This window comes from Thalassophryne amazonica, chromosome 4, assembly GCF_902500255.1.
Source record: "Thalassophryne amazonica chromosome 4, fThaAma1.1, whole genome shotgun sequence".
NCBI classification, from domain to species: Eukaryota; Metazoa; Chordata; class Actinopteri; order Batrachoidiformes; family Batrachoididae; genus Thalassophryne; species Thalassophryne amazonica.
The window spans coordinates 126149118-126174829 of record NC_047106.1 but is presented as its reverse complement, the minus strand read 5'-3'; the positions used below and the strand labels follow the sequence as shown (position 1 = coordinate 126174829).

The following is a 25712-nucleotide window of genomic DNA, read 5'->3' as shown; positions in this document are numbered from 1 at the left end:
ATTGGAAGTCCCAAAAACCAGTTTTATTTGTTATTATCTATCGTCCACCTGGTCGTTACTGTGAGTTTCTCTGTGAATTTTCAGACCTTTTGTCTGACTTAGTGCTTAGCTCAGATAAGATAATTATAGTGGGCGATTTTAACATCCACACAGATGCTGAGAATGACAGCCTCAACACTGCATTTAATCTATTATTAGACTCTATTGGCTTTGCTCAAAAAGTAAATGAGTCCACCCACCACTTTAATCATATCTTAGATCTTGTTCTGATTTATGGTATGGAAATAGAAGACTTAACAGTATTCCCTGAAAACTCCCTTCTGTCTGATCATTTCTTAGTAACATTTACATTTACTCTGATGGACTACCCAGCAGTGGGGAATAAGTTTCATTACACTAGAAGTCTTTCAGAAAGCGCTGTAACTAGGTTTAAGGATATGATTCCTTCTTTATGTTCTCTAATGCCATATACCAACACAGTGCAGAGTAGCTACCTAAACTCTGTAAGTGAGATAGAGTATCTCGTCAATAGTTTTACATCCTCATTGAAGACAACTTTGGATGCTGTAGCTCCTCTAAAAAAGAGAGCTTTAAATCAGAAGTGCCTGACTCCGTGGTATAACTCACAAACTCGTAGCTTAAAACAGATAACCCGTAAGTTGGAGAGGAAATGGCGTCTCACTAATTTAGAAGATCTTCACTTAGCCTGGAAAAAGAGTCTGTTGCTCTATAAAAAAGCCCTCTGTAAAGCTAGGACATCTTTCTACTCATCACTAATTGAAGAAAATAAGAACAACCCCAGGTTCTTTTCAGCACTGTAGCCAGGCTGACAAAGAGTCAGAGCTCTATTGAGCTGAGTATTCCATTAACTTTAACTAGTAATGACTTCATGACTTTCTTTGCTAACAAAATTTTAACTATTAGAGAAAAAATTACTCATAACCATCCCAAAGACGTATCGTTATCTTTGGCTGCTTTCAGTGATGCCGGTATTTGGTTAGACTCTTTCTCTCCGATTGTTCTGTCTGAGTTATTTTCATTAGTTACTTCATCCAAACCATCAACATGTTTATTAGACCCCATTCCTACCAGGCTGCTCAAGGAAGCCCTACCATTATTTAATGCTTCGATCTTAAATATGATCAATCTATCTTTGTTAGTTGGCTATGTACCACAGGCTTTTAAGGTGGCAGTAATTAAAACCATTACTTAAAAAGCCATCACTTGACCCAGCTATCTTAGCTAATTATAGGCCAATCTCCAACCTTCCTTTTCTCTCAAAAATTCTTGAAAGGGTAGTTGTAAAACAGCTAACTGATCATCTGCAGAGGAATGGTCTATTTGAAGAGTTTCAGTCAGGTTTTAGAATTCAGCATAGTACAGAAACAGCATTAGTGAAGGTTACAAATGATCTTCTTATGGCCTCGGACAGTGGACTCATCTCTGTGCTTGTTCTGTTAGACCTCAGTGCTGCTTTTGATACTGTTGACCATAAAATTTTATTACAGAGATTAGAGCATGCCATAGGTATTAAAGGCACTGCGCTGCGGTGGTTTGAATCATATTTGTCTAATAGATTACAATTTGTTCATGTAAATGGGGAATCTTCTTCACAGACTAAAGTTAATTATGGAGTTCCACAAGATTCTGTGCTAGGACCAATTTTATTCACTTTATACATGCTTCCCTTAGGCAGTATTATTAGACGGTATTGCTTAAATTTCATTGTTACGCAGATGATACCCAGCTTTATCTATCCATGAAGCCAGAGGACACACACCAATTAGCTAAACTGCAGGATTGTCTTACAGACATAAAGACATGGATGACCTCTAATTTCCTGCTTTTAAACTCAGATAAAACTGAAGTTATTGTACTTGGCCCCACCCTATCTTAGAAACATGGTGTCTAACCAGATCCTTACTCTGGATGGCATTACCCTGACCTCTAGTAATACTGTGAGAAATCTTGGAGTCATTTTTGATCAGGATATGTCATTCAAAGCGCATATTAAACAAATATGTAGGACTGCTTTTTTGCATTTACGCAATATCTCTAAAATCAGAAAGGTCTTGTCTCAGAGTGATGCTGAAAAAACTAATTCATGCATTTATTTCCTCTAGGCTGGACTATTGTAATTCATTATTATCAGGTTGTCCTAAAAGTTCCCTAAAAAGCCTTCAGTTAATTCAAAATGCTGCAGCTAGAGGTACTGACGGGGACTAGAAGGAGAGAGCATATCTCACCCATATTGGCCTCTCTTCATTGGCTTCCTGTTAATTCTAGAATAGAATTTAAAATTCTTCTTCTTACTTATAAGGTTTTGAATAATCAGGTCCCATCTTATCGTAGGGACCTCGTAGTATCATATCACCCCAATAGAGCGCTTCGCTCTCAGACTGCAGGCTTACTTGTAGTTCCTAGGGTTTGTAAGAGTAGAATGGGAGGCAGAGCCTTCAGCTTTCAGGCTCCTCTCCTGTGGAACCAGCTCCCAATTCAGATCAGGGAGACAGACACCCTCTCTACTTTTAAGATTAGGCTTAAAACTTTCCTTTTTGCTAAAGTTTATAGTTAGGGCTGGATCAGGTGACCCTGAACCATCCCTTAGTTATGCTGCTATAGACGTAGACTGCTGGGGGGTTCCCATGATGCACTGTTTCTTTCTCTTTTTGCTCTGTATGCACCACTCTGCATTTAATCATTAGTGATCGATCTCTGCTCCCCTCCACAGCATGTCTTTTTCCTGGTTCTCTCCCTCAGCCCCAACCAGTCCCAGCAGAAGACTGCCCCTCCCTGAGCCTGGTTCTGCTGGAGGTTTCTTCCTGTTAAAAGGGAGTTTTTCCTTTCCACTGTAGCCAAGTGCTTGCTCACAGGGGGTCGTTTTGACCGTTGGGGTTTTACATAATTATTGTATGGCCTTGCCTTACAATATAAAGCGCCTTGGGGCAACTGTTTGTTGTGATTTGGCGCTATATAAAAAAATTGATTGATTGATTGATTATCTAGCCTCAAGGACAAATTGCCCAATGTTTACCTCCAGAGGAATGTCTTCAGACTCTGGTGAGATCATTCGGCTCCTTCTTATCTCAACCCACAAAGACAATAAACTGACAGACTTACACATGGACAAGACTGAAGCATGCTCCATATTTTTTTTCCCTTTACCTCCCTTCCTGCTCCCCCATCACTTTACCCCATCCAGGCTACCACTCACACCACCCCTCCCCCCCCCCGGGGGCTGTGCGGTTTATAAGATGCGGCAGGTCCCCGTTCCCCCCAAGCTAGCGGCGGCGCGACTCCAGTTGCAGCGGCCTTCACCCACTTTACCTCAATTTGGATGATGAACTGCTTCAAGTGTTGGGAAGGTGTCGTAGCACGGACCCACAACAGGGGGCGCAAATGAACGGACAATGAGTAAGCCAAAAGGTAACAATTTAATGTTGTGATAATACACAACGAAATGTACAGTAATTTGCACAGTCAATAAACACCAGGTGACGTGTGGGCAGGCTCGAAGATAGAAGACCCCTGACGAGAGAGAAGCCGCATCCCACACGGCTTCCACCACCAACGGTCTGAAGAACACCGGAGCCGCCAAGTCCCGAGTCCCCAGGTGGCCTCTGTCTTCGGCTGTCGACCCTGGTACTGCTGGCAGAAAGCAGAGATATGATGTGTGAGTGTGAGTCCGCACACTCAGTAATTCACAGTCCATACACAGTTAGGAGGGAGCACCTCCACCTCCAATCACACACACTCGTGCTGCTCCTGATTAACCACTTATCTGGTTTGGGGTGTGAGGCGAAGCCGTCGCTGTCACACCAAACGCCAATCCCACAGATAAGGAAAACACCAGGAAAACGGCTGCAACAGAAGTTCAGATTATTACACAACGTATGAGTCAGCAGAGAAATTACCTTGTTACTGGTAGTCGATTTCTCGGCGAGGAGGTGGAGTTGCAGTCCGGCTTTTATGATGGTGATGATGATGAACGAGCGACAGCTGGTGCAGGGGATGAATGACAGCTGTCACTTCTTCTAGGTCTGGCGCCCTCTCGTGCTTGGAGCCCGCACTCCAAGCAGGGCGACCTCTGGTGGTGGTGGGCCAGCAGTACCTCCTCTTCAGCGGCCCACACAACATCAAGTTTAGTGCACATAAACAATGTCAAATGTATATGTGTTGTCTTTAATTTTGATATGTGCCATTATTATGGTAAACAAGTAATAATTGCAGATTAATTGCTGTATCTTGTCTGAGGTAATTGGAGTGTAAACGTAATTGCCCTTTTTTGGGATCACTAAAGTTGTCTGAAGTCTGAAGTCATGATTTCCAAAAACAATTTGAAATGTGGACTCATCAGACCACAGCACACTTTTCCACTTTGCGCCTGTCCATTTCAAATGAGCTCGAGCCCAGAGAAGGTGGCGGCATTTCTGGATATTATGGACTCTAGATGATGGAATCCCTAAATTCCTTGCAATTGAACATTGAGAAACATTGTTCTTAAACTGTTGGATTATTTTTTCACACAGTTGTTCACAACGTGGTGATCCTTGACCTGTCTTTGCTTGTGAATGGCTGAGCCTTTTGGGGATGCTCCTTTTATACCCAATCATGACACTCTCCTGTTTCCAGTGAACTTGTTCCCCCATGGAATGTTCCAAACAGATGTTCTTTCAGCATTTCCTCAACTTTCCCAGTCTTTTGTTGCCACTGTCCCATCTTTTTGGAAATGTGTTGCAGACATCCATTTCAAAATGAGCAAATATTTGCACAAAAACAAAAAAGTGTATCAGTTTGAACATTAAATATCTTGTCTTTGTGGTGTATTCAATTGAATATAGGTTGAAGAAGATTTGCAAATCACTGTATTCTGTTTTTATTTACATTTCACACAATGTCCCAACTTCATTGGAATTGGGATTGTATTTATATTGTGTATTTATATTTGCAAACTGTTTTTCTTTTTTATTTTCACTTTTGATACTCTGTGTGCTTCTTACCCTGTGTGTTGCTATACAATCAATCATGCTGCTGGAACCTCAATTTCCAAGAGGGAGTCTTCCCAAGGGATCAATAAAGTTCTGTCTAATCTAATCTAATATGGGGCCTTGCAATAGAGTAGCATCCTTTCCAGTGTGTATTGTACCTCTTGCCCTCTGACTTGATTGGAGTAAGCGGTATAGAAAATGAATGAATGTATATGTATGTTTTTGTCTTTTTAATTTGTTCTAATAATTATCTTTGTATTTACCCTGTTAATGGCTTTCATGCTTGTGTTTAATCCTCTTTGAAAAGATGCTATTTGCAGTTGTGGGCCATTTCAAAACTGAGATTCAGTGCTGTGAGACTCACCTAAAGGACAGCACCCAACTTCTACAGGTAAATTCTACTCATGCAGGAAAAATACACTTCTGAAGTTCCCTGTCTGATCTGTCACTCAGACCCGTCCTCCTCTCTGTTTAACAGGAGATGACCTGGAGTCACACACACGCCAGCCACAGTGTGAGCAGCAGCACTGAGTCTGTTTGGCCCGAGCTGTTGCTTCAGTCCAACATGGAGCAGGTACATGAGACCTAACAGCCTTTGGTTGTCCAAGGACTTAAACACCCAGCGGGACTAAAACCTTCTCTCTTCTCAAAGTTTGACAAGGTTCAGGAGAGTTTCCTGTCTTTGAAGCAACAGACATCTACATTCCAGGCCCACCTACAGGGACTCAAAAGGGAAAGTCGGGATGGACATACACGAGTCCACAATCATACGGGTGGAGCCCTTTCATCCCCTGTGTCCTCCCAGACATCCCTTCATCTCCAGAGTGGACACCCGGGTGATGTTTCAGCAAATAAGCAAAACCCAACACCACCCATGTCTGAGTCTTCAGTGGACGTGGACTCAGAAAGAGACACTCGTCTGTCTCTCTGTGAGAAGTCAGCCCTGCATTTGTCCACCACTATGAGACAGATTCGGAAATCTGGAAAGAGGAAGTAAACTTTGTGATTAATATGAGCCATGGATGGAATGTTGTGGCCCCTAAAGATAAAAAGGAGTCACACCAGAGCAGTGAAACTCTTTGAGCACTTATATCTCCAGATCACTCAGTGACTAGTTTCAGTTAACACACTGTGAGGTTGTGATACAAGACAGTGAATGTTGGATGTACTGATTCAGAAAAACGGGTGAAACTTCAGCGCTGTTGTATGAATTAGAAATTACAGTGCTAGTTGGTGCTAATGTGATTTTCAGGACATTGTGCTTGTTTGTGAAAAGGTGTTCGGCAGAATTCAGCAGGGGAACTGAACGAAGATGTTCGGGTGTAGCCTTCCACTGCCTCCATCCAGGAAAACGTCGGCACCACACAGTGACTTGATATTAGCTATGTAGCGGCTGATGTAATGGTGGCCAGCAGGTGGTGCTGTGCAGTGAGTAAAACCTCATTCCAAAAGGCCAAAAGGTGTTCTAGTGAGAGACATGGAGACCTTGTGATTAGAGCGTCTCCCTCCCATCCTGGGAATGAAGTGACACAAGTTAGACTGAGGTGAAAATATCTTGACAAAACCAGTCTTGGAATGGCAAATAGTCCATGAGCCAGTCATCAATTTTGACCTAATCGGTACCACTGAAGGTGACTAAACAACACTTAGAATCCAGCCTCAGTGTATCATGGCCTACACAAAAATGTATGATAGCCATCCGAGGGTGGTAGCTGCAGCCAGGTTGGGGTTACATAGAGGTCAAAACTGTAAAATGCTCCAATCATGTTGAAAACTATATCACATTATTTGTCTGATCATAAAAATTCCAAAAAAAAGTATAGTTTGTACTATCTATGATGGAATGTTCTGAGGTTATGGGGTAAAAACAGCAAAAATGGTGACAAAGGTCAATTTCAGTTTGTACAGGGGTCAAAAGATAAAGTTGCTAAAATTCAGTAAAAAAAATGATGCAAATTATTGGTTGGGTTAATAGGGTTCTAATAAGGAATAGTTTGCACCATCTGTCATGCTTAGTTATCATGTTACAGGGTAACATATGTCACATGTCATAGAATCCAATAGATGTTGACCTTGTTTGACCTTTACCTCAGAGACCAAACATTCTTCACAGTCAAAACTATTCCATTTATTAATCCTTTTATTTCAACCAATAATTTGCATCATTCTGTACTGAAATTGGAGCAACTTTAACTTTTGACCCCTGTACAAACTGAAACTGACCACTGTCATAATTTTTGCTGTTTTTACCCCATAACTCCAAAACATTCCATCACACATAATCCAAACTATACCTTTTTGGAATCATTATGACCAGGCAAGTAATGTGATATAGTTTTCAACATGATTGAAGCATTTTTAAAATTTGACCTCTGTGTAATTCTTCACTGACCCGTCCCCGGCTACAGCTACCACCCTGAGATTGCTATCATACATTTTTGTGTAGCCCATGATACACTGAGGCTGGATTCTAAGTGTTGTTTAGTCACCTTAAGTGGTACCGAAAAACTGCTTGGCCCATGGACTAAATGGTTTGTACTTGGCAGGTGATACACCTTCTGAATCCTGGTCAAGTCGAGAGAGATCTGAAGCAGTTCTCCATCTTCTACTTCTGATATCTCAGAGTAATTCTTTGTGTGGATGCAGAGTTGTGTAGAATTTTGTTTGGGCCGCAAGGATCCTGATGCATCCAGAACTCCAGGTGAGCTCCCAAAAAAATTCTGGACATGTTCAAAAGTGGGATAAGTGTAACAGACATTTATTGAGTTGCGCTGATTTATGTCTAGCAGCATGTTGACCTTCACCTAGGACACAAACTGCTATGCCGAGGTGTTGATTGGCAATCAGTCTCCGTGATATTTTGTCAAAGTCTAAACATATCAAGGTCAAACCTGGCACATGTTGACGCACCAAGGGTACCTGCCAGGTGATGTCAAGCAGTCTTCTGAGGTGTTCAGCCTACGTTTTTGGCAGGAGTAGAGTGTCCATGCTTCACCCCCATAGAGGACAGTGCTTAGCACACATGCCTGATACACCCTCATCTTGGTGTTGGTCGTGAGCATGGTGTTGTCACAGACTCTCTTCGTCAGGCGGGCCCGACCAATATATATATATATATATATATATATATATATATATATATATATATATATATATATATATATATATATATATATATATATATATATATATATATATATACAAGGTCTATTAGAAAAGTATCCGACCTTATTATTTTTTTCAAAAACCATATGGATTTGAATCACGTGTGATTGCATCAGACAAGCTTGAACCCTCGTGCGCATGCGTGAGTTTTTCCACGCCTGTCGGTTGCGTCATTCGCCTGTGAGCAGGCTTTGAGTGAGGAGTGGTCCAGCCCCCTCGTCGTTGTTTCATTGCCAGGAAATGGAGGAATGATTTGGGCTTTTTTTCCATCAGAATTTTTTCAGAAACTGTTAGAGACTGGCAGCTGGAAACCATTAGAAAAATTTATCTGGCTTTCGGTGAAAATGTTACGGGCTTGGTAGAGAATAAGGAGTGTTACTGTCGCTTTAAGGACGGCCCCCAGCGGCTGTGGGGCGTGCCGCGCTCTGAAACCGCCATCGACAGGCTGAACGACCATTTAATTTCTAAACGGATGGCTGTCTGGATCCGTGACCATCGTGTGCCATTTCTCTGGTTATCACAAGAGCTGGACATCAACCATTTTCTGCCAGATTTCACTTTTAACAAGAGATTTTGTCATGGAAAGCCGAGCGGAGGCTTCGCGCGTCACGATGGATTCGCTACTGGAGCAAGACAAAACCTCCTCCGTTTTGGTCTCACAGGACGGCTTTGAGATGGCGTTCAGACAGCTGTCGGTGGTTTTTCCATCGAGTGATTATCTGAGAAATTGTGGATGTGCCTGGACATGCCAGAACATGTCCCGTGAGGCTTCATCACAGTGTGCTGTGCGCCATGCGGCACCACCGCGACGCGCAAAGCCTCCGCTCCTCTTTCCATGACAAAAACTCCTGTTAACAGTGGAATGTGCCGTTCATTTCCAAACTGGACGCTGTGTTTTATCCGGGATGTCGTGTGACTAGCACAGGAATTGTGAAAAGACGTGGACATCAGCACTTTTTAGGCACACTGAGACAGACGTGGTTTATTAAAGACCAGGCAAGAGCAGCTTTATGCTTTGAAAGTTTCACACACAAGGGGGTGCACTGTTACCACATATGAGAAGTCCAAACAGCTGGGACTGACTGGACCAAGCAACAGATTTTATCATCACAGTGTCTACAATAAGAGGCCATGACCCCGGCGGGTTTTCTTTCACTCAACATCCTCTTATTAAAGACAAATAAACGTGCTCCTTTAACACCAAATGATCTCCTACAAGTTTTCTACAAACAACATAATCATATATGCAAATACAGTAAACGTTATCATATATGCAAATACAATATGTTGAGTTCCACGAACTGAACATGTTTTTAGGTGTTTTCTGCTTTGAAAGTAACCAAATAGTTTTACTCCAAACTACACTTGAAAAGCAAAATGAAATATTGTATCTCTGATCATGTGTCTTTCATCACTTTAGTAACTTTGATACATCTTATGAAAGCTGAGAAAAAAAAAGTCAAGAATTTATTTATTTACTGCATTTATTCAACATTTCACTAAGTCTGTACTTACAAACTTACAAGGGCCAAAACTACAGGTTTTTGATTTTTTTTTTTTTTTTTTTTTTTTTGGGTGGGTGGGTGGGTTGGGGTTGGATTTCACGTTGAGTTCAGTGAGACAGAAGCTTTCATGTTATAAAATTAATTGAGCTGGTGGCTTTGTGGGTTAATGGGTGAAGGCACCTTGACACTTGCAGGCATTTAATTGTGTGGCACTGCCACACAATTCGCGTGCCAATGCAACCAGCTGTGTTCTGCTGGATGGTGCACTTTCACTCAGAGTTTGGCTGATGAAACCACCTCTAATCTCTTCCAGAATCACACAGGAATTTTCTACAGCTGCAGCTTTTCTCTCTTTCTCTCTCGTGCACTTCATGACGTGGAGAATGCATTTGGAATCGTCTAAAAGGTAATTATTTATAATATTTGCACTGTAATAGCTTGGTAAAACAGTTGCATGTTCATTCCTTTTCATGAGTATCTGTAAAATTATACTTATTATAGATTTAATATCTCGTTATAATTGTTCAGATGAGCTGCGCTGAGGCGCTGTGCTGACACAATGACTGTTTTTGAATTGTTTGCGTAATGTTCACATGCAGTTCACAAAAGTAATGCGTGCCAGAGATTTTGAACATTTCAAAATTTTCTTTGTACACTTGCACACAGCCCTGCACAGTTGACAACCCCAATTCCAGCAAAGTTGGGATGTTGTGTAACATGTAAATAAAAATAGAACACAATGATTTGCAAATCCTCTTCAACCTATATTCAGTTGAATACACCACAAAGACAAGATATTTAATGTTCAAACTGATAAACTTTATTGCTTTTGTGCAAATATTTGCTCATTTTGAAATGGATGCCTGCAACACGTTTCAAAAAAGCTGGGACAGTGGTATGTTTACCACTGTGTTACATCACCTTTCTTTCGAACAACACTCAATAAGCGTTTGGGAACTGAGGACACTAATTGTTAAAGCTTTGTAGGTGGAATTTTTTTCCATTCTTGCTTGATGTACGACTTCAGTTGTTCAACAGTCCGGGGTCTCCATTGTTGTATTTTGCGCTTCATAATGCGCCACACATTTTCAATGGGCGACAGGTCTGGATTTGTTGAAATAAGTAGTGACGTCCCTGAAAATGATGTTGCTTGGATGACAGCATATGTTGCTCCAAAACCTGGATGTACCTTTCAGCATTGATGGTGCCATCACAGATGTGTAAGTTGCCCATGCCATGGGCACTAACACACCCCCATACCATCACAGATGGTGGCTTTTGAACTTAGCACTGGATTTCCAAAAATAATTTGAAATGTGGACTCATCAGATGATGGAATCCCTAAATTCCTTGCAAATGAATGTTGAGCAACACTGTTCTTAAACTGTTGGACTATTTTTTTTCCACGCACTTGTTCACAAAGTGATGCTCCTCGCCCCATCTTTACTTGTGAACGGCTGAGTCTTTTGGGGATGCTCTTTTTATACCCAATCATGACACTCGCCTGTTTCCAGTTAGGTGTTCTTTGAGCATTCATCAACTTTCCCAGTCTTTTGTTGCCCCGTCCCAACTTTTTTGAAATGTGTTGCAGGCATCCATTTCAAAATGAGCAAATATTTGCACAAAAACAAAAAAGTCTATCAGTTTGAACATTAAATATCTTGTCTTTGTGGTGTATTCAATTGAATATAGGTTGAAGAGGATTTGCAAATCATTGTATTCTGTTTTTATTTACATTTTACACAATGTCCCAACTTCATTGTAACTGGGGTTGAACAATGAGTTTCCTCTCCTGCACGGCAGATTGTGTTCCAGTGTGCGGATTAAATTTGTGCGTCAAGGCACCTTTGCTGGGTTTGATTCCCATTCATACTGCTATACCTGTCTGCGGACATGTAACTTTCAGTGAATTGCTGTCCTGTCCAGGGGGAGTCGTAGACTCCCATCCGCGTCACATCCGGTAGCCAGAGATCTGCACCGGCCCGATGGGCCTCTGGGACTTTCCTGTCTATGATGTCTGTAAGTCGGGATTTCATGTTGAGCACAGTGAAGGTCAGCATTGGAAACATTCCTGTTATTAATAAAAACTAGGTAGCCGTCTAGTCCTCTTTAAAAGACTTGAATGTCTTTGATCCAAATTCAATTATCCTGCAGTACCGTAGCGAAGACCTAGACTCCGCATAGTTTTGGCCCATTTCTGGACCAGGATCTTGACTGCTGAGGCCAGGACAAACAGGAATTGGGATATGGAATTTGTTGCCGGCTGTTTTAAATTTGGACTTGTAGTCTACCGGCATGAGCGATGCCGCTGCCTGCTATCTGTAGATTGTGTGTCTGTGTCATTCCCTCACACTGGGAGGCGGGACAGACCCCTGGGGCGTCGGGATGAAAGGAATGTGAGGTGAATGCTGCGGAATCTGAAATGTGACAACACCAAAGATGGAAACCCACCGTGTCTGATATGAATAAATCACAATAGCACATTGTCATTGTTGTTCCGCACTCTTTAAACCGATTAATTCTTTTAAAAACAAACAGAAGATGGAACAACTGTTCAAGTTAAAAATATACAAACTAAAGTGATTAACAGGTTTGAGCACCAGGGCCTGTTTCGTGTTAATGTGTTACGTCATGACCAGCAGAGGGACGGAAGCTTACGATCTGCACGCTGACCACGTGAGCGAGAGCAGATGAAATTACCACAGACTTTGTTTAGTTACACTAAAACGTTGACAGTTAACTTCCTCATGTGCTGCTGCGGTCCTGGAGGACAGACGGGTTCAAAGCTTGCTCAAGCGTGTGTTGTTTCAGAAAATATGGTTCATGGCAGAGGTCAATCCCTCGTCTTATCCCGACAATTACTCAAGATCAGGTTTCAAAGGCGCACACATTTGTGCAAGGTGCTGCTCGGCAGAACACACATCTAAACCGACTCCAGGTCTTATCACAAAATGTTCTTGAGAGGAAGAGCTCCCTCATCAAGATTACAAATCTACTTTAGAAAAAGGCTTTGTCCCAAGAAAAACACACAACCTCCAAGCGACAGCATCAAAAACACGGTGCCAGTAAAACAGAGGCAAGAACCACAGAGCAGGCTGTAACTGTCAGGAATTATGGGTAATGGTTTACACAGGGGTGGGTCCCGCTGACCTTTTAGCTTAATGGCAGTGACATTTCCACAGATGAGAAACACAACAGCAACCAGACACAAAGATTAAAAGAAATTTGAGCTTGTACCCCCCCCAATCTCTTCAGTGTTCACTATCCTGAAAGAAACAGTGACAAAGCAGCACAATACTCCATCTGTGTGATACGAACACAGGAAAATTAAACAGCAGCACAAAAACACTGATCTTAACATCAACATTTATAAAGCTAACTATTATTAAGGTAGAAGTAAGATTTTTTTCACACCACTTTCTGATATACAAGAAACATGTGTGTTCATAAACATGGAGCCCATGTGCTGACTGTAAATATGATGACAGGTGTCAGAGCATCGATGTACACCCTGCACTCTCTGCACACCACAATATAAATGTACAAGTAAATTTACACATGCGCGTGATCACCCCCCTAGGCTTCTCAATTGCTGAGATATAAAAAGGTGTTTTTCATTCATGTTGTCCTTGGCATTTGACCTGTAGCCACACTTCTCCAAAATTTAAATATAAGCTGTAGATCATCTGTCTAGGCTTGTTGGTTGATGAGATATATTAAAAAAAAAGTTTTGGGGCCATTTTTTCCTTGACCTTTGACCTTTTTTTAAATCAAATTACGCCAAAATCTAATCACCTCTTGATATCAATTCAAGGAAAATTCCCACAAAGTTTGATCCAGCTGAGCTTCTTCGTTAATGAGATATTAAAAAATGAAAATATAAAAAAAGGTGTTTGTCAGAACCATGTTTTCCTTGACCTCGACATTTGACATTTGGCTAAACTCCTCCAAAATCTAAACATATGCTGTGCATAATCTATCTAGGTGTCTTATCTGTTGAGATGTACAAGAAAAGTATATTTTTGTTTTGTTTTGCTTTTTCACCATGTTTTCATTGACTTTGACCTTCAAAAGTCATCAAGTAATATTCCCGCTAAGTTTGAAGGAAATCTACCCAGTTTTTAAAAAATGATCTTGTCCATGCATGAACGCACGCATGCACGCACCCATGAAGACAATACCCCATTCACTGCTTCACCAATGCCTAGGGTAATCCAACAGGTGTCAACAGGTGCGGCATCCTGAACAATATCCAAAACACTTAGAACGTAAGGTGTCCTGGAAGAACAACGACTCTAAAGGTGTAATATTACTGCACTGTTCATCTTACTTAAAAAGTGGGTTAGTATGAGCAATGTGACACCTGGGCAAGCTTGCTCATACTACAGGGAAAGGCCAAATTCCGAGTCCACATGTCAAATGTTGAACACTTCCTGGATCGACAGCAGAGGAGATTAACATGTTTTTCAGTATGTTGTTTTTGCTGTGGTATGTTTATCCTCTGTAAGGTTTTTGTGTAACTTTTTGTTTTCCTCAATAAATAAATAAAAAACAAAGCGATGATATTACAGGGATCTCACAGGAATTCAGTGGAAAGTCGACACTGAAACAGGAAATGCTAAATGTTGAGTCGATGCTGAAACCGGGAACTCTAAACTGAGAGGCGGTGTGCACCTTGACAGCTTTTGAGGTCAGCCAGTGACTATTTAGTGTGTAAATTACATGTAAAAATATTTAAATCTTTGAAAATAACTAAGCTGAAGGGTTTTAGCCATGCTAATGCTCCCCAGGACCATTTGCTGAAAAAAAAGTCTGAAGGACCTCAGTGACATGATTAGATGGTGAGGAGCTTCCAGGCATGTGAGAGGCAAATAAAGAAAAATGCTTCAAATGGCGGGGGATTAAGAGGGCCCTAGTTGGGGGGTGTGGGGGCAAAGCTCCCCAAAGGTGAAGTGTTTAGCCATGCTAATGCTCCCCAGAACCATTTACTGGAAACAAGCGTGAAGGACCTAATTGACATGGTGATGTGGTGAGGAGTTTTGCTCGTTCATGTCAGTGACATTCACCACTTGACGTATCCCATAATTCCTTGAGTGCCAGAGAGTCGCTGCAGTCAAACAACATAGAGAATCCACATGATGACAATTGTAAATGAATATTATACTACAAAAAAGTAATTTTTTTATGCTTTTCGGCATGTTAATAAGAGACTGCATGTATGATACCCTGAAAACTTGCTAAAACAATTCTAACAAATAATCCGTGTCTGCTACGTTTAATCTGCGTGGAATTTAATAAACGCAAACCGAATTTCAGACATATTATATATATTAGTCTGGAACAAAGAGGACAAACAGTGTTGTAAAGAACAATAATCACGACGTTAAAGAGCAAACTTCACTTTCCCCCAGAACGACATGATCAGGAAGCGATTGTAGCTCACAGCTCACAGGGATTTGAAACTAGGGAAAATATAGAAATTAGGAAGAATTAAATGAATTTTATTACTTTCATTAAATAAGGATTATGATTTGTGCACCTCTGCTAACTACTGTACTGTAGGTGACAGTATACACCAAATGTCATTTGCAGTTTGCCAGTTAACCACAAGAAGGTTTCAAAAGTTTTGAAGCAGTGTTCTGAGTGAGCCTTTGCTAATTTATAATACTTATGAAACATAGCATCATTCACAACTATACATTCCACCTGCTCTTTATCCTCTGTTGTACTTGCCATTTCTCTTGTACATTTCAGCTTATATTGTGATGTCTGACTTCCATTTCAGGCAGACTCTAAAACAATGTTCAAAATACAAGACCTCCAAAGGTTTCAGCCATTTCAAAGAAGATATTGCAGTACACTGAAACAATTTATTACCATACATCTGCCATCAACAGCCACATGTTTTATTCAGGTTTTACTTTGTTGTTCTGTTGTATATTTCATCTTGAATTTGTCCACATAGTGGACAGTGTGGTTCTACTGATGGGTGCTAGCTTAACACTTATTAGCTGATGCAAACGTGAGGGGCATAGGGTATTACCATCAATTTCTATTTACTCACTAGATGGAGGACCGCGGCGATCCGCTCATTCGCTGACTGTTGCCAGCGCCACCATTTTGGTTAGCGTCTAACAACCAGACATAATTAGGGATCAGCGTGGACATGATCAATGTTTTCAAGAGAGTTTTACCATTTCTGCTTTAATTTGGGTTGCCTTATATACACATGTTTAAGCTAACAGACAGCATCTGGTTCATGCTCTGTTGGCTTATTAGTGCAGCAGATAACTGAAGCAATCCTTCAAATGGTGATACAAGCATCAAATTCAGCACAAATACAGCTGGAGCAAAATTATTGGAGCAACTTTAACTTTTGACCCCTGTACAAACTGAAACTGACCTTTGTCACCATTCTTGCTGCTTTTACCTCATAACTCCATAACATTTAGTCACATATTGTCCAAACTATACCTTTTTGGAATCTTTATGATCAGGCAAATAATGTAGAAACGACACTTAAAAAAAACAAAAACAAAAAAACGACTGGCTACTTGAATTTTCAATAGGCAGCCAGGTAGAGGTCAGTTGAAGAATTACACAGGGGTCAAAATTTTAAAATGCTCCAGTGAAATTGAAAACTACATCACGTTACTTGTCTGATTATAAAGATTCTAAAAAGTTATAGTTTGGACTATCTATGACTGAATGTTATGGAGTTTTGTGGTAAAAACGGCAAGAATGGTGACAAAGGACAGTTTCAGTTTGGACAGGCGTCAACAGGTAAAGAGTTGCTCTAATTTTGGTAAAAAGTGATGCAAATTATTGGTTGAGTTAATAGGATTAATAAATGGAATAGTTTTGACAATGCTGAGTGCTTGGTCTCCAAAGTAAAGGTCAAACAAGGTCAATGTCCATTGGATTCTATGACATGTGACATATGTTTCCCTGTAACATGAATGAAGCATGACACATGATGCAAACGGTTACTTTTTAAAACCCGATTAACTCAACCAATAATTTGCATCATTTTTTTTTTTTTTACCAAAATTGGAGTATTAACTTTTGACCCCTGTCCAAACTGAAACTGACCTTTGTCACCATTCTTGCTGCTTTTACCTCATAACTCCATAACATTCAGTCACAGATAGTCCAAAATATACTTTTTGGAATCTTTATGATCAGGCAAATAATGTGGTGTAGTTTTCTATATGATTGGAGCATCTTTTAACTTTGATCCCTGTGTAATTCTTTAATTGACCCCTACCTGGCTGCCTATTGAAAATTCAAGTGGCCAATCAGATTTTTTTTAAAAGAGTTCATGTCTGTAGATTATTTGTACCAAATGCGATGCTTGTATCACCATTTGCAGGATTCCACTCTAAATATGATCTTATCTGCTGCACTATATATGAGATGTACAGTGGGGTAAAAAAGTGTTTAGTCAGTCCCTGATTGTGCAAGTTCTCCTACTTAGAAAGATGAAAGAGGTCTGTAAATTTCATCATAGGTACACTTCAACTATGAGAGACAAAATGAGAAAAAAAATTCCAGGAAATCACATTGTAGGATTTTTAAAGAATTTATTTGTACAACCCCTGGCAAAAATTATGGAATCACTGGCCTCGGAGGATGTTTATTCAGTTGTTTAAATTTGTAGAAAAAAAGCAGATCACAGACGACACAAAACTAAAGTCATTTCAAATGGCAACTTTCTGGCTTTAAGAAACACTATAAGAAATCAAGAAAAAAAGATTGTGGCAGTCAGTAACGGTTACTTTTTTAGACCAAGCAGAGGAAAAAAAATATGGAATCACTCAATTCTGAGGAAAAAATTATGGAATCACCCTGTAAATTTTCATCCCCAAAACTAACACCTGCATCATATCAGATCTGCTCATTAGTCTGCATCTAAAAAGGAGTGATCACACCTTGGAGAGCTGTTGCACCAAGTGGACTGACATGAATCATGGCTCCAACACGAGAGATGTCAATTGAAACAAAGGAGAGGATTATCAAACTCTTAAAAGAGGGTAAATCATCACAATGTTGCAAAAGATGTTGGTTGTTCACAGTCAGCTGTGTCTAAACTCTGGACCAAATACAAACAACATGGGAAGGTTGTTAAAGGCAAACATACTGGTAGACCAAGGAAGACATCAAAGCGTCAAGACAGAAAACGTAAAGCAATATGTCTCAAAAATCGAAAAATGTACAACAAAACAAATGAGGAACGAATGGGAGGAAACTGGAGTCAACGTCTGTGACCGAACTGTAAGAAACCGCCTAAAGGAAATGGGATTTACATACAGAAAAGCTAAATGAAAGGCATCATTAACACCTAAACAGAAAAAAACAAGGTTACAATGGGCTAAGGAAAAGCAATTGTGGACTGTGGATGACTGGATGAAAGTCATATTCAGTGATGAATCTCGAATCTGCATTGGGCAAGATGATGATGCTGGAACTTTTGTTTGGTGCCATTCCAATGAGATTTATAAAGATGACTGCCTGAAGAGAACATGTAAATTTCCACAGTCATTGATGATATGGGGCTGCATGTCAGGTAAAGGCACTGGGGAGATGGCTGTCATTACATCATCAATAAATGCACAAGTTTATGTTGATATTTTGGGCAATTGAAAGGATGTTTGGGGATGATGAAATCATTTTTCAAGATGATAATGCATCTTGCCAAAAAATCTTGCAAAAAGACACATAGGGTCAATGTCAATGAGCAGATCTGATATGATGCAGGTGTTAATTTGGGGGATGAAAATTTACAGGGTGATTCCATAATTTTTTCCTCAGAATTGAGTGATTCCATATTTTTTTCCTCTGCTTGGTCTAAAAAAGTAACCGTAACTGACTGCCACAATCTTTTTTTCTTGATTTCTTATAGTGTTTCTTAAAGCCAGAAAGTTGCCATTTGAAATGACTTTAGTTTTGTGTCATGTCTGTGATCTGCTTTTTTTCTACAAAATTAAACAACTGAATGAACATCCTCTGAGGCCGGTGATTCCATAATTTTTGCCAGGGGTTGTAAATTATGGTAGAAAATAAGTATTTGTGGTCAACAACAAAGTTCAACTCAGTACTTTGTAACATAATCTTGGTTGGCAATGACAGAGGTCAAACATTTCCTGTAAGTCTTCACCAGGTTTGCACACACTGTAGCTGGTATTTTGACCCATTCCTCCATGTGGATCTCCTCTAGAGCAGTGATGTTTTGGGGCTGTCGCTGGGCAACATGGACTTTCAACTCCCTCCACAAATGTTCTATGGGATTGAGGTCTGGAGACTGGCTAGGCCACTCCAGGACCTTGAAATACGTTTTACGGAGCCACTCCTTCAGTGCCCGAGCGGTGTGTTTGGGATCATTGTCATGCTGGAAGACCCAGCCACGTTGCATCTTCAATGCTCTCACTGATGGAAGGAGGTTTTGTCTTAAAATCTAAGTTAATTTTAGAAGTTTTTATTCTTTATTTTTTTGGATTTGTTGTATTTAAAATGGCATAAACAAATTAAAATGTGTGAAATTCCAAGTGTTCCAATACTTTTGGAGGGCACAGTATCCTAACTTTATGATGAGTGCAAAATGAGTGTGGTATTATTACTGTTTTGTTTAAAAATGTTTAATTTTCACTGTTGCTGCACTTTGTGTCAAATCATAGTCATATCGTTTATCATACTGATATGAAAATTCAGTAAGGTATAGCTTCTAATATACATTCCAAATCTAAGGTGGAACTCTAATGTTTACTAAGGTACACCTAAATATCTTGACAGAGAAAGAGAGAGAGAGAGAGAGAGAGAGAGAGAGAGAGAGAGAGAGAGACAGAGAGTAGAACCACTTAGGTCCCTGGTCTTGAGAACCAGGGATGGTAGGTTGAAAAGCTTTTTTATCCCATGGGAACTCTCCCTACCCACTTAAGCGGCTCAAGAATATGGACAGCATAAGTGACATTTACATGACAATTTATATGAAAATATCGAGATACGATAAATTGGCCATATTGTGCAGCCCTACTGTCAACGAGCTGAAAACTTTGAATATTAATTTACATCTACATTAAAAAAATGTTTAAAGTGGCAGGGGGTTAAGAGGGCTGTAATTAGGGGGTCAGCTGAAAAGCAAAAAAAGAAAAATGCTTAAAAAGGCTGAAGGAAGCTGAAATGTTTTTGCCATGCTAATGCTCCCCTGAAGCATTTACTCAAAATAAAGGACCTAAGTGACATGGTGAGATGCTGACGAGCTTCCATGTCCGCGACATATGCATATTAATAATAATAATAAATAAATAATAATGTAATCACCAGCACAGTTTTGCTCAGTTTTGTTCTTTAGCATTTTCTTATTATTTACCTCAGTAAAGGAAATTATAAGAAGTCGGCCGTTGGCTGGTTTTTTAGCAGAAAACTCAAACAGCAGGGAAACACTTTTCCTTTAATTTACTGAAGAGGTTTGATCTGATCTGTTTTCCTGCAGTTTGATCAGAGTCAACAACTTCACAGAAACCTGTAAGTTATAGAATGGAGTGTACTTTAAAAATATCTCTCCCCCATCCCCTCCCCCTCCCCTCCCCACCCACTCACCCACTTTGGTGAATCAAAACCACATTACTGGCTGTGATTAAGGGACTGGACACAGATAACGGCGGGCTATGCTACGTTTAACCCGAGGCTGTTGGAAATGGAACGGACAGCTGCACGTTGAGACAAAACATCAAAACCTGAGCCACAGATGTCCGCAATTAGCAACATGGTAGACATTTGGGGAGCAAAGGTCCGTAAACTGGCAACTTATTACGGTTGATCTAACGTGGCCGGAGGGGAGGCCAAAACTCATCAGCATTACTCAGGTTCGACTACCAGGTGAAATGTTCCACCAGCTACAATTTATTATGTTCAAGGGTCTTTCTCACACTTTTAATAACCGTTGTTTTTCTGTTGTGATACCAAATCCCCATTCAGTGTGTGTACTGTGTATCTGTGCACGTGAAGAACAGAAACATGCTGGAAGAGGGATCGAACGTGTTTCCAATCACTGGGAAATGTTAAGCTTTTTGTTTGTGTAAATATTTTCTCTTTTTGTTTTCTGAGCGAGTGAGGTAGAATAATCAAACATGACCTTTATGACCTTCTGTTTCCTACCTGACGCGGCCGCCTTTAGCCGGGGCCAGCATTACGAGCAGATGCTGGCTGGTGGGAGAGGTCAGTCAGGATTGGAGGGATCCTCCTGAGGTCAGACGCAACAGCCATTGATATTTCAATGGGTAACAGCTGTGGGTTGACTCTAGAGGCAGCACGGACAATGTTTAAGGTCCATGTAAAGACACAAATACCCTTCACATACTTCAGGACTCCATTTGACATGATAATGTCACTGGAGGAATATCTCTGATGAACAGCCTTCATTATATGGTCCAGATCAGATATGGTCGGATCACAGCCGACCCTTCTCACCCTGCACACAGTCTATTCAAACCGCTGCCCTCGGGCAGGAGGCTACGGTCCATCTGGACCAGAACCTCCCACCATAAGAACAGTTTCTTCCCCTCTGCCGTTAGACTCATGAACTCCTCATAACTCAGTCACCTTAACCTTAACTCTGTCACTTTATCATTTTATCATGGGTCACTTTAGACAATGTACATTGGTTTTAATTGCACTCCTCCCACTGCACTGTTTTTTTCTGTTTCTCTTTCTTTCTATTTTTCTGTTGCACACAGCCTTTCATATTTCATATGTCATTTTTTATCTTATATTTTGTCTTATTTTGGCACATATTGTATATTTTATCTTAGCATTTTATATTGCTCTCTGTTTAATGTTGCACCATTATATAGAAGCAAATTCCTAGTCTGTGAATCCTGTTCATTGGCAATGGCAATAAACTTCTTCTGATTCTTCTGATTCTGATTCTGAGATGCCAAATTTATTTTGCAAAATGACTTTGTTACTCCATTTCAAATGAATAAAACCCAACATGGGCAGCTTCATTGTGAGTTGGTGGTGGAGTACGCATTGCCTTCATAACAAGACTGACCATCATGTGACAGTTACATATGCAGTTTTAGTCTATTTCATTTATTTTTGCTGACATTTTAAAGCTCTGAAAGTACTAAAAATTTCTTCTTTTTTTAAGCAATTCCGTTGCTTTTAGATTGCTGTTGCACTGTAATCTAACACGTTGACCTACTGTATGAGGAGTATGGTCCATAGAATTTATCCACAAAGTTTGACTTAAATGGCTCCTTGTGTTTTCAATGTACAGTAGTGTTCAGAATAATAGTAGTGCTATGTGACTAAAAAGCTTAATCCAGGTTTTGAGTATATTTCTTATTGTTACATGGGAAACAAGGTACCAGTAGATTCAGTAGATTCTCACAAATCCGACAAGACCAAGCATTCATGATATGCACACTCTTAAGGCTATAAAATTGGGCTATTAGTAAAAAAAAAGTAGAAAAGGGGGTGTTCACAATAATAGTAGTGTGGCATCCAGTCAGTGAGTTTGTCAATTTTGTGGAACAAACAGGTGTGAATCAGGTATCCCCTATGTGAGGATGAAGCCATCACCTGTTGAACATGCTTTTCTCTTTGAAAGCCTGAGGAAAATGGGACGTTCAAGACATTGTTCAGAAGAACAGCGTAGTTTGATTAAAGAGTTGATTGGAGAGGGGAAAACGTATACGCAGGTGCAAACAATTATAGGCTGTTCATCTACAATGATCTCCAATGCTTTAAAATGGACAAAAAAAAAACAAAAACAAAAAACAAAAACAGACGCGTGGAAGAAAACAGAAAACAACCATCAAAATGGACAGAAGAATAACCAGAATGGCAAAGGCTCACCCATTGATCAGCTCCAGGATGATCAAAGACAGTCTGGAGTTACCTGTAAGTGCTGTGACAGTTAGAAGACGCCTGTGTGAAGCTAATTTATTTGCAAGAATCCCCCGCAAAGTCCCTCTGTTAAATAAAAGAGATGTGCAGAAGAGGTTACAATTTGCCAAAGAACACATCAACTGGCCTAAAGAGAAATGGAGGAATATTTTGTGGACTGATGAGAGTAAAATTGTTCTTTTTGGGTCTAAGGGCCGCAGACAGTTTGTGAGACGACCCCCAAACTCTGAATTCAAGCCACAGTTCACAGTGAAGACAGTGAAGCATGGTGGTGCAAGCATCATGATATGGGCATGTTTCTCCTACTATGGTGTTGGGCCTATATATCACATACCAGGTATCATGGATCAGTTTGAATATGTCAAAATACTTGAAGAGGTCATGTTGCCTTATGCTGAAGAGGACATGCCCTTGAAATGGGTGTTTCAACAAGACAATGACCCCAGGCATACTAGTAAACAAGCAAAATATTGGTTCCAAACCAACAAAATTAATGCCTCGTAGATGTGAAGAAATCATGAAAAACTGTGGTTATACAACTAAATACTAGTTTAGTGATTCACAGGATTGCTAAAAAAGCAGTTTGAACATAATAGTTTTGAGTTTCTAGCGTCAACAGCAGATGCTACTATTATTGTGAACACCCCCTTTTCTACTTTTTTTTACTAATAGCCCAATTTCATAGCCTTAAGAGTGTGCATATCATGAATGCTTGGTCTTGTTGGATTTGTGAGAATCTACTGAATCTACTGGTACCTTGTTTCCCATGTAACAATAAGAAATATACTCAAAACCTGGATTAAGCTTTTTAGTCACATAGCACTACTATTATTCTGAACACTACTGTATTGCTGCAGAAAATAGACAGTGATCTGGGGTTAGCCTTTGACCTTTGACCTTGGCATGACTTTTGATGTGAGAGGATGGCTCACAGAGTTTTTTTTCCACTCCATTTAATTAAAACTAGTCTGAATTTTGAAAATATTGCCATGGACAATGACCTTTGATTTTACATTGGCATTTGACCTATGACCTTGACATGATCTGTGTTGTAAAACGTCACTTTACTGAGTTTACTCACCAAGTTTGAATGAAATTGCACTTTGCATTTTGAAGATATGACCAAAAACAAACAGACAGACAGACATGACCAAGAGGGTGCATTTGTGAATAAACCGGGGGGTCAAACATGATGTAATTCAGGAGCCAGAGGAGACTTGGAAGACTCAAATCTCTGTCTTCCCTGCAAACATCACTGAACCTTTGTTTGATGTTACTTAATGCGAGCGTCTTTGTGAGCTTAGTGTAAAGTCTTAATGATGGTGCAAAGACTGACTGTCTAACAGTATGTATGATTTGTGAGACACTTTAATACATAACACATCTCCACCCAGCCCTGCAACAGACTGGCGTCCTGTCCAGGGTGTAGCCTACCTCATGCCCTATGACTGCTGGGATAGGCTCCAGCCCCACTGTGCCCCTTGACTGGAGCAAGCGGGTATAGTTAATGAATGAATGAACATCTCCACCCACATCCTCACCCTACATTTCATCTTTTCCTATCCGTGAGCACGGTTTTTCTTAATGTCTCGTCAGTGGCTGGAAACAAGGCAGCGCTGTGTGAGGCACCTCTCTGAGGACAGGCTAAACAAACAGGCCGGCACAGGCACAAAGAATCTGCCACTCACAGACATGTGGCAGCAAAACCCTCTCAATCCACATCCCCACCCCAGGCCACGGCTCTACCCTCCTCACAGTCTTATCGGAGCCGCACAAACACGCCGACATACTCCTGCATGAAGCCAAGAGGAGGAATGATGGAGAAGGAGGGGGAGAAACTTCTGATTTCCATTCAGTGGATGTCACCGCTGCACAAAAGGCATCTGCATGACACTGCCACTAAATCAGAGTTAATGGACTGCTTTCTCAGCGCCGGGAACATGACAGGGGGTGTGTGCATGGGTGTAAGGGGGTGGGAGAGAAACACAGGCTGGTGAGGGTGCATGTCTACCCCACTGAAGGGGCACATGGGTTGATGAATCAAATCAGAAATGTGTTTCCAGCAGAATTAACAGCGTGTGTAACTAAAGTCCTGCACACTTATTTTAAATAGTCCACAATTCTACTGAAACTGACTCACTGGATCGGATTTCCATCTAATATATATATGTAACCCAAACTAAATAAAATTATCTTCCATGGATGTGCTTTTTTGAGTTGGGGCTACTTATATTTATTAGCTGGGAATCCTGCACATAACTGAATTGAGTTCATCCAATGAGTCATTTTTTTGAGTGTGTATATGCAACCTTCTAATTTGCTCATGATTTAAATTATGTGAAGACTTAATCATATGGGTTGTTTGACCCATCTGTTACTACTCTGTGCACGTCTGATTTGTTTTGTAAGAAGTAAAACAATTACCTCATTCTTTAACGGTACAAAGATCCTGCTGGTCTGTAGGCATCTATCAAACGCCGAAAGTGAAGGTGTGAGGCTCGTGGGGCGATCCCAGTTTACATGTGAACACTTGCAAACACCAATTTCTGGGCTGTTTGGTATCTTCCCTACAGGGCAGAACCCAATACCAGTAACCCCTCCCAGCACGCCATGTCGCGTCCCATCCCACGCTTAATGAGTCGCGCACTTCAAAGGAAGATGAGTGAAGATGGCATTAGTGTCACTTGGCAGGCATTCATAGCGTCCCCCCACCCCACCCCAAACCACCACCCCCTCTGACTTTGTGCAGGGGAGACGTGGAGAGACATGGAGCCTGCAGGTACCAACCTCATTAGCAGATAAAAGCAACCTTTCCCTGTGACCCGTGACCCCGGGGGTTGCCATGGAGCCTTCCAGTCGAGGCATAGATGGAGCACGCTGGGATTGCTCCCAGCAGGCAAAGAGTGAATATGGGTTGCTGTGAGAATTATTAAGCTCCCCCCACTTCTCACTAAATGAATCCGTATCAGCCCACTTCATGGTCTCCTCAGCTCACTTGTTGGAGTTATGCTCATGTAGTTCAGCTCATTAGGACGAGATCACCTTTGATGTGCACGCAGGAGAAACGTGTGACAGTTTACATTAAGATGAAATATAAAGACCGCCGACCGTTTGTTTCCATGCAGTAGATTAGCCATGATCTGTA

The 25712-nt window shown here is 40.8% G+C and overlaps 1 protein-coding gene across 1 annotated transcript in view; it reads left to right on the top strand.

Annotated features, from left to right (window-relative positions):
• Positions 1 to 6850, top strand: part of si:ch211-151h10.2 (uncharacterized protein LOC567699 homolog) — a 28812-nt gene extending 21962 nt beyond the window's left edge. The window contains exons 7-9 of the mRNA XM_034168496.1: positions 5296 to 5379; positions 5467 to 5562; positions 5641 to 6850. Of these exons, the coding sequence (XP_034024387.1) occupies positions 5296 to 5379; positions 5467 to 5562; positions 5641 to 5985 (525 nt within the window). The 3' untranslated portion in view covers positions 5986 to 6850. The remainder of the gene's footprint in view (positions 1 to 5295; positions 5380 to 5466; positions 5563 to 5640) is intronic.
• The last annotated feature ends 18862 nt before the right edge of the window (positions 6851 to 25712 follow it).